This window comes from Silurus aristotelis (assembly GCF_946808225.1).
Source record: "Silurus aristotelis genome assembly, chromosome: 14".
NCBI lineage: Eukaryota > Metazoa > Chordata > Actinopteri > Siluriformes > Siluridae > Silurus > Silurus aristotelis.
In genome coordinates this window covers 13,400,910-13,411,284 of record NC_139587.1, presented here as the reverse complement: position 1 = coordinate 13,411,284, position 10,375 = coordinate 13,400,910, and the positions used below count along the sequence as shown (strand labels likewise).

General features: G+C 35.0%; 1 protein-coding gene across 2 annotated transcripts; it reads left to right on the top strand.

The window, feature by feature from the left end:
- Window positions 1–3,489: 3,489 nt before the first annotated feature.
- On the top strand, window positions 3,490–9,916 carry arl13a (ADP-ribosylation factor-like 13A). Of its 2 annotated transcripts, none has more exons than XM_083559883.1 (10): window positions 3,490–4,480; window positions 4,997–5,095; window positions 5,295–5,365; window positions 6,208–6,457; window positions 6,583–6,688; window positions 6,849–7,054; window positions 7,965–8,061; window positions 8,200–8,452; window positions 8,542–8,646; window positions 9,349–9,916. In XM_083559883.1, exons 1-10 carry the CDS (start codon window positions 4,455–4,457, stop codon window positions 9,414–9,416), a joined length of 1,281 nt encoding a protein of 426 aa, XP_083416009.1. In that variant the 5' UTR covers window positions 3,490–4,454; the 3' UTR covers window positions 9,417–9,916. The 2 variants fall into 2 exon arrangements, with proteins under 2 accessions (XP_083416009.1, XP_083416008.1); XM_083559882.1 differs by having other exon boundaries at window positions 8,539–8,646.
- The last annotated feature ends 459 nt before the right edge of the window (window positions 9,917–10,375 follow it).

The following is a 10,375-nucleotide window of genomic DNA, read 5'->3' as shown; positions in this document are numbered from 1 at the left end:
AGATCATACTGTATATTTAGAACTAATGGCCAGAAATCCAATCCAGTGTATCTTACTGTGGTTTTGTCTTAGGTGGTCTGTTTTTCTTATAAAACCGTGTAGTGTTCTGTCATGACCCTATGCAAGGCTCCCATAACATCACCCTCCTTTGGCCATTCTTGTATAAAGGTCAAATGACCTTTACTTAGTTGATTTAAATTAGTGGTAGAATTACAGTTACATTCCTATCTGCCTAATGATCAAAACTGTACACAACAATGATTCTGTTGTTTTTCTTTTTGAGAATGGGAGTTGTTCAAGTTCAAGTTCTGATATGTTATTTGCAATGAATAATACTTGTGATGTTGCACTCTACTGAGGGTGAGAAACTTAACACAGAACACAGTGTTGCAACAAATCCTCCCTCCATTGCTTCACAAATGTTCACAAGTGACACTTGTCTTATTGTAATTCAGGACGAAGCCATTTGAATGGCATTTAACAGGAAGAAGGCACCTCTTGACCTACATTGAAGTATACCTGTGCAATTACCTTTTTGTCTAATGATATTTAATCAAAGCACAGTAGTTGTGCCCCAAAAAATACAGAAATCAGAAACGTACCACCAGTTGCCAGTCAGTTCAACACAATGCTTTAGGGCTCTTATTTAGACACAGCACAGATACTGCATACTGATATATAGTCCATGCAAAAAAATGTGTGTCATACTGATGGCTAGTAATAAAATTGTCTTAAGTGAAATCTTTTATTTACACATTTTCTATTGACTTACTTTGCAAATAGTTTGATTCTGCCACAAACATCTTTAGAATAGACCCATAAAGAGACACTTCTAGCAAAGAAAAGTACTGTTCATACTGTGTGATAACGGTGTTATGCCTAGTATTTTACATCACAGTAAAAAAAATCTTGGTAGCAGGCACTTCGGTGGTGGTAGCTCTAGTGGTTAAGACTCTTGGTAAGTAACTGATACGTCTGGGGTTCAAAACGTAGTATCGCCAATTTTCCACTCTTGGGCCTCTTCACCCTCTGTGCTTCCTAAGATCGCTGGGAAGAAAGATTTTCACTGTGCTGTAATGTACATCTGAAAAGCTAAAATCAAATGTTTTAATGGACATTAGAACCACATTTAAACATTTTAAAATTCAGTTAGATGGTGTTTTAGATCTGTAACTGGATTCATAAATGTCTCAAATAGTTGTCAGTAAAACTGTTTGCATAATCTATCAGATACATTATAGTGTAATCAATAACAGAGGCAGTGGCAGGAAAGCTTACAGTTGTAGATGCAGCCCAATATTTGCCAATTAATTCTTATATCAAATATAAGCATAAATATGTGTGTACATGATGTCCTACAATGGACAGGTATTCCATTCAGGTTGGATTCTTGCTTAGGGCAACTAGGGAATTACAGCTCCTGACAACTCTCAACTGGTACGTCATTCCACTTATATCCACTCTACAACTATTGGAATCTGCAACTTTTAAAACTATAGTCACAAAAAGTAATGTTTGTTCACCATTAGGATGGTATGGCATGTCTCCTACATGAAATTTTCCGAAGACAATTAGTTGTCTAAGGTACAGTATGCATCAGATTTGTCCATCTTCTTTAAGTAAATTGCTGCTGTGTGCTACACAGTAACAACAACAACAACAACAACAACAACAACAATAATAATAAAAATAATAATAATTATAATCCTGCACCCTTTAAAGCAGGTTTGGTCACACACTGCTCTAGCACAAAACTGTATTTGTGTTATAGCTGTTGCTAAAGATGTTAAGACATTAGACTTCTGATCAGAAGGGTGTTCAAAGCTGCCACTGCTGGGCCCTTGAGCAACCTCTACTGCTTAGCTGTTAAATCAGATAATTGTAAGCTGCTCTGGATAAGATCTGACAAATGCCATGAATGTAAATAGCAAAATTATGATTTGCAAAAAAAAAAAACAAAGTGAACTAAAGAACAGAATGGGAAAGAGGACCACCTTGATCTTCATCTTAATAGGCTTAATAGGCTAATGGATTTTAGAATTCTAGATCTTGCTATAAGCAAATTAATATAAGACCATATGAGCAAAGCTTTTTTCTTAAGGGAAAGATAGACACATATTACATATCATGTTCTTATGAGTATTTACAAAGTCATTATGTTATTTTTTGAAGATCATTCAAAAAACCAGCACAGGTAGAAGTGTGTGAAAATGCTTCCTGAACTGAATCCTGGCATTGTCACCTGGAATGTACAATGCAATCAGGAAAGAAAAATTGATTGAATGAAAAACTTGTTCATTTTTAATATTTAATTATTTAGCTGACATCATTTGCTGAACTTAAACCTGACAAACTGAAGCAACCTCAGATCATAACATTGCCCCCACAGGCTGGGATGGAAACAGCAGGCATGATGGGTGCATCACCTAATCTAACTTTCTTCTTGCCCAGATGCTCCCATCACTCTCAAACAAAGTAAATCTGGACTCATCAAAGCAGATGACCTTTTATCATTGCTCCAGAGTCCAATCTTCATGCTAAAGCAAATTGAAAATTTTGGTTTAGTCCCAATTGTTTAGTCGTAATTCCCTAAATTCTCTTTGCATTGTGTATGTGGAAATGCTCTTACTTTCACAATCAAACATAATTGTAAGTAATACTGTGTTTTCTATGATTTAATTGCACCAAAGTATAAATGAGCTCTAAACGCAATAATTCAAGATTTTCCATTATCACACTTCTTGTAAAAAACAGCAGGCTAATGCATTCATTCAGTCTGGAGGTTATAAAAGCATGCACTAGCATTATGTAGGTTTAGCATATATCTTGTTTTGGATTTGTTACTATTTGTTACATTAGGAAGGGCATCCAGCATAAAAACATGTGCCAAATCAAACATGCGGGTAATCTGCTGTGGCGACCCCTAACGGGAGAAGCTGAAAGAAAGTTACTCTTGAAACCTATACAGACTGAGGTAAATCTACCAAATTCTTATGTGGCAGTTTGTGTTTTTGTAGTTTGAGTGGTGGCTCAAGTTAAAAAATCAGAGGGGCTGCTGTCTCTCCTTAGTTTAGCCCATGTGCAGTGATTTTGCCTCTTATAATCACTCTTGAGGTAACTAACAGATTTGTACAATGACCTCTGGATGTAGAAAGGTGTTCAAACTAGTCAGATGATTAGATTTTAAATCCTGTAAATGCCACAGTCATCTATGTCCAAGAGAGCAAAAAATTGCCCATGCTGTTTATCTGGGTGTGTGAATGAATGTGTGAATGATAGTATGATTGAGTATGTTGCATATGTTGTATTGTGGTGATCTGACAACCCAATCCAAGGTGAATTCCTGCTCTACACCCAGTGTACTCACAATAAAGCAGTTACTGAAGATGAATGATATATGCTTTTTATAAAAAGCTTGACATTTGCTACTTCACATTTCCTGTTTACTTCGCTTGCATAATAGAATTAGGGATTAAGAGATTTGCCAAGTAGCAAAAGCACAGATTAAAGCAGTCCCAAACTAGAAAAGGGGATGTGACATGCCTGGAATGAAGAATAGAAGAATACTTCCTGCTAAAAGCTGAAAGATACTATAAAGTTCTATAGCAACTCACAAAAAAATGTATACTCATTTGAGATAAATATATTACAGAAGAATATTGCAGGCTTTGGGGAACAGGTTACTTTTAGCTTTGACTGCAGCTCTAAAAAGCACATATAGATTGATGTGCACATTGTGATAAGATGAAGCAAACAATGATATATACTACAAATAATAAGTCATCCCTTAATGTGTGACAATGTTGGAAGGGGGAACAGCTAGATATCCAGGTAATTCTTACTTCCCAGGAGTTTAAGATTAGTGAAATGTAACACAAAGACTGTGAAAAGCTCTGGAATGTATATCCACACACCCCCATGTTCTAACATAAGTTGTAGAAATGCATTCAAGTAATGAAAGAGGAATGCACAAAACATCACACAGCATAGTTTATTGGTCAATTCCATAGACAAGAACTCTCAAATAGACAGTTAATTTGTTAAAAGAGATCACCAGTAAGGTGGTTGTTTACAGTCAGGTGCCAGCTTGTCCCGTCAATTTTTCCCAGGTGTTTTTACATTGCCTTTATCAACAGTAACATACCACAATATGGCAATTACCTGGTATCATATAATTCATAAATGCTGTAAGTGAATTGAATTAGAGTTCATCTGAAACCTTTAACACTGTATAGATTTTTTTTTATTACAAGTGAATCTCTATTTGGGTCAAATAAACAAACCATCCCCTGCTAAATAAGGAGAGCAGATGTCCCTGAAGTTCACATGATTAGTAGAAACTATAAGCCTACTTGGCTCCTCCCAAATGAGGTGAAAGGATTACAGGAATAATTTGAGCCAGATTAAGATTTCATTGCACTTTGCACAATGCCAAAGACGAGGAAAATGTAAACATGCAAATAAATAAGGACATATTAATGTAAGTAAACTGGCAGTTTATAAAAGCATAAACCTTTATAATATCTGTATATAATATATATTTGTTTCATTTTTTGTGCTACTGTAGTTGTGTTTACCTCACCTTTATGTACATTTTATTTGTACTTGATTAAAAATATAAATGCATTATATATATATACATATATCTCTATAGATTTATCAGCTTTAGTGACCATTTTTTTCTAGTTATAATTCATTCTTATATAATGTCTATATGATAAATATGTAAATAAGATATGTTTCACTCCTGCAATTAATAATGAATGCAATTGATAAATTTTTACAAGTGATGCTTATGGCTTAAAGATTGCTTATTACATTTATTAAATAAGGCAACACAGCATGTGGCTATTATGATACGTCTTAAGCAGTGAAATCAAATCTTATTAACTATAAAGAATCGTATATAAGTAATTAGCTTATTAAGTAGATATCTAATCAACAACCAACAGTCCAATAGACTGTCAGGGTAATTTATGTTATAATCCGTACTCAGGTTTGAATCAAGAAGATGGTGCGCTCTTCCTCAACTCAATATGTTCAATTTGATGAGCAACTGTTGCAACTGGGTTTCCAAACTGCAGCAACCCATGAGGTAAAATCAGTACTATGTATTATTTTCAATGGTGTTTATTGGCTCATTTGAAACATACTGGAATGTGGCTCTGGGCTACTCCTGGCACTGCAAAGCTGCCACAGTTATGTCAGCAAGGGGTTCCTTTTTTTTGGCTTAGTTCAGTTATAGTGCCAAAATTATTAAATGGAGATAGTTTAATACTCTTTTCTTTGTTCAGAAAAGTTACTATGCTGGTGGTTGGTCTTGACAAGGCTGGAAAGACAATGTGTATCCGGGGGATGCTAAGAGGTAAATATCAAATAATGAATAATAGCTTACAGTCTTAAAAAAAAAAGAAATTATAAAAGAAGGTAATCAACATCCGTTACAAATTAGGAACAAGTAACCTGAGGTGACAATAAAACCAGCAGATTTCAATATAATTTCACTATTGTTTTCTCCCAAAAGTAAAACAACATTCACATGCCATGCAGACAAAACAGGTCTGGCAGTTTGGTTTTCAGGCACACTACTGTGTATCTACATCATGGCAAGAAGAAAGGACATCAGCCATGACCACAGAGAAGTAGTGGTTAAAGTCTCTCATTCTGGCTGTCAAGCATGGTGGTGGATAGGTTATAATCTTGGCTTGTTGTGCAGCCACAGGCCCTGGAAACCCTGTAGTCATTGGAACCATGCAGCTTAAGCTAGATGGAATTGGGTCATTCACCAGGACACTGATCCCATTCAGACCAGCAAATTGACATCAGAATTGCTAAAGAAGAAAATAATTATGTTGAAATGGACAGGTCAAAGTCCATTTAATTCTAAAGTCAGGATCTTAAGACAGCTGTAAATGAGCAAATGCCCTTAAACATCAATTAACTGAATGGATAACATTTCTACAAAATAATAAACCATTCATTATACTGAGTATAGGGTGTACTTATTTTTCCCATTTTCTGAAAAAAGACTACATATTGTCATCTGAAGTTATATTTTTCTCTATAGAAGTTCATGAAATCACACAATTATTTATAAGTCCATGATTAACAAAAAAAAAAAAAAACAGGAGGGTGTACTTTCCCCGCCCGACTACATTTAAATATCGATGAAGTTCACAAGATTTTTTATGTCTATTTTTTATTTAGCTCCCCATGGAGAAGTGAGTCCTACTCATGGATGTGTCCGTTATGAGTTAAGGTTGGAAAACTTCCTAGTGAATTTGCTGGATATGGGTGGAAGTCCTGAGTTCCGCTCATGCTGGAGGGAATTTTATGGTGAGGCCCATGGAGTCATTTTTGTGGTGGACTCCAGTGACAGACACAGAATGAAAGAGGTCAAAGAACTTCTGACTGAGATGCTGAGACAGCATAGAGTGGCTGGAAAGCCCCTGTTAGTGTAAGCCATTATTTAGATACTATTTAAATGTTTAATGCTTTTTAAAATGATTTAAAAATGAATGTTAAAAGTGGTCTCCTTTACATGTAAATGAATTCATTTCCACAGACTGTTCCTCTTTACAGATTAGCCAATAAACAAGATAAAATGAATGCCTTACTTGGAAGTGAACTGATTGAAGCCCTATCCCTGGAGAAGCTGGTCAATCAGAGTCGGTCTCTGTGCCACATTGTGAGTAACATATTGGGTTATAACAAAAAATATATTAGCAGAAATTGAAAATATGTCTGAAATAATATAGGTACTAATATTTCATAAACTTATGAGATGTGATTTGGCTCTTAAATTATTGAAATTACATGAGCAGTGATAAAGTTTTTTCACATTAAAGGAGCCATGCTCTGCCTTAATGGACCTGCGGCGATGGTCAGACAGGAAGACATTGCGAGGCCTAAGGTGGTTGCTACGGGCTGTGTGCCTCGACTACCCAGATCTCTGTACTCGTATAGATAGAGACAGTGGAATACCACCAGAAATGGAGGAGCGAGAAAGAAAAGGAAAAGCTGAAAAAATTCAGAAGAAAAACAAAGTTCAAAGGTACCTTTTGTTTTCAAAGACTCTTGCAAATGTCTTATATTTTGGTAACATAGAAACCTTCACAGTATGATGTGCAGTGAAATGCTTTTATGACTGTAGCATTGACAGAGGAATTTACATCGACCAGCAAGTAATGGTATAGTTAGGAGAAGAAAAAATATAAAATAATAAAAATATAAGGAATATGAATGACAGATAGCAACAACAACAGACTATATGTGAAATAAAATGCCGATGTGTGCAGTTGTATGTACAATGCAATGCTGAGTTATTTGTGGTGAAACTGCTAACACAAATATTTATACATATGAGGTAACAAGAGAATTTTAACAGGAATGCAGGGTGTGTGTTGTGTAAACAAATCCAAGGTCTAGTCCTATGTGTTTTCCTGGTTCAGGATCTGAGTGGCCTAGAGGAAGAAGCTCTTCCTTATTCTTCCTGTGTTGTTTTTTTTAGGACGAGTAAGTGCTTTCTGGGTTGCAACAAAAAGACGAGTAGACAATTGTTTAAATGCTTGAGGTCCTTCACCGTCTTCCTGGCCTTGGCTTAGCATTGCTTGCGGTAGACAAACTGCAGGTCTGGGAGCTTAGTGCTTTCTATCCTGCTTGGTGGTGTTCCCAAAGTAGGCTGTGATGCTTTTATCAGCCTGTAAGGATGCTTTCTATGGAGCAGGTGTAAATGGTACTTAGCAATTAAAAAAGTCCCTTAAGCCGTAAGCATCTAATAGTGTAAAGACACTGACAGGCTTCACCAGGGTGTCAATATGTGTGTGTGTGTGTGTGTGTGTGTGTGTGTGTGTGTGTGTGTGTGTGTGTGTGTGTGAGAGAGAGATATATATACTGTATTAACTAGCTACAGTGTGCTAGGTGCTAAGGCTTTCAGTGTGTACTAAATGTTTTGACATCTACAGACATCAAGGCAGTAAACCAGACAGTCACCTTGCACAGTGCCCTCTGGAGGAAGAACAGAAAAATGGAAACCAACTCCAAACAATTAGGTCAACCAAGGTAACTCAAAACACACACACACACACACACACACACACACACACACACACACACACACACACACACACACACACACACACACACTGTTCTGTGTTTTTTTTTATTGAATTTAAACTAGAATACATCATTTGGTTACAGGAGAATTTCCTTCAAAAGAAACTGAAGAAAAAGAAGATGAAGGTTAAAATTAAAGCAATAAGTGTCAGAAATGACTTAGATAAAAAGTGTAAAGAAAAAGAAGTGGAGGGAAATGAAGCAGTAAATAATGTTAGCAGTCAGGAGGAAACAGACAGTCATGGTTTGTTGCCACAAAATAAAAGGAAGCTGAAACCCAAATCAAAGGTGGAGACTTTAGATCAGCCTGAGTCCCAGGAGTCCATACCCTCTAAAGGTATTTAACTCAGTATTACACTTTCGAATCATTTTAAGACAATAATAGGCATGATGGGCTGACTTCAATTTGATTCAATGCTACAGCAGGTAAAAAGAAGAAAAAGGTGATAAAAGGAAAGCGAAAGAACAAGATCAACACAGAAGAAATTCCTGTAAATTATAGACAGCCTGCTGATCTCGCTGCCACTTTTGGTGAGTCTCACTGTATTTTCACTTTCTCTTCACTCTATGTTGCCCAAGAGTAATTGTTGTGACAAATCATTTCAGCAGCTTTCTAAGTTAGAAATCGTAGCCCAACATACCAGAGCTCATCAACTGTATTACTTCTATATAGCTATTGTGCATTTGCTATTAATTGAGTCTATATGTCTGATTATATTTACTTTATTTGCCTGATTTCATGTGCATTACCCTTAAGTGCCATGCTTAGTTTAACAAAACTGTGGTAACAATGTGTGTAATTGTTTACATGTTGCAGTCTTCTATGAAAAGACATTTATTCTACATTTTTGGGTTAGGGTTAGGGTTAATATTATCAGTACCTGACTTTACTAACACCCGTGTGGCTAATGAACATAAATGTCTACAAGCGCACACACAAAATCTTCCCAGAAGAGTGGAAGGAATTATAGGAAATTGGGCAAATTGGGACTAAATGTGGAATGTGATGCTCAAAGTGCACATACTATACTTATGACATGGTGTCTATAAACTATTGTCAATATAGTATATGTTAATTAAAACATGATTATTTGCTGCATTTTTGGCTGCATGCCAGAATTCAGTTAAAGGAACCTTCAGGTGTTTCCTAGACATAAATATGTTCTGGGGTGAGCATCTTAAATCTAATATCTCAGCAGACTAATTCACATTATTTGTCTGTTTTCTTGATAGATCTTTACAGAAAAGCCATTTTGGCTTTAAAAGCTCGACAGGATCAGAGTTTGGTGCCGGAACAGTGAGAAGAATGGAAATGCAATGGCAGGACATTTTATGAAGGTACTGGACCACAAAACTACCATCTTTAGGCATCTTCACCAAGACATGAATTTCTACATATGCATATTCATTTGAGTCTTTTTTTTTTTTTTGTATATATAAAACTGCTTATAACAAACTGGAGGCTCTACTCTCTTCAAAAAATATATATTTTCAATATTGAAAATATTTTAACATTTTTCAGGTTAGCTTCTCACTGAGACATTTCAGAAAATGTATTTTTGGTTTGCTTTTTCTTTTTTAGCACCAATTGTTTAATTGCAATTAAGTTGTTATTTCATGAACTGTAATCAAAATGTATGCTTTCTCCTGAAAGAAACTTCCTAGTTTATTTTCAATCACCTATTTAACAATTATATTTTAGAGGGTATAGTGGACTTATTATTATGGTTTATTTATGATATATTTGTATTATTTGTTTAATTTACATGATTGATTTTATTTTTACAATGTTATTATAGTATATTTGATCAGTTCAATAAGCTTTATTTATTATTATTATTATTATTATTATTATTATTATTATTATTATTATTATTATTATTATTATTATTATTATTATTAATAATAATAATAAAAGCATTCACTGCTAATATTAATCTTTCTGCCAAGCTTTTGTTTGAATAAAAACATGACAAGCATAATGTGCCTCCTTGTTGTATTTACTATATCTGTGAAACCTGAATAATGTACTCAAGTCATTTACATTTCTAGTGTTCTAGGTATACATGTAATTTTCAATGACAGTTCCTCATATGTCTAAAAAGCTCAGAATAACCATAATATGAATATCTTATATTATTTATATCTTATATTGCCAGTGTTGCCCACTTGGGCATTGAGTTTCATAATAAAAAGCTAACATGTATACATGTACAATGTAAAATGAACTAACAATCATTATTTACCAATGTAAATACTT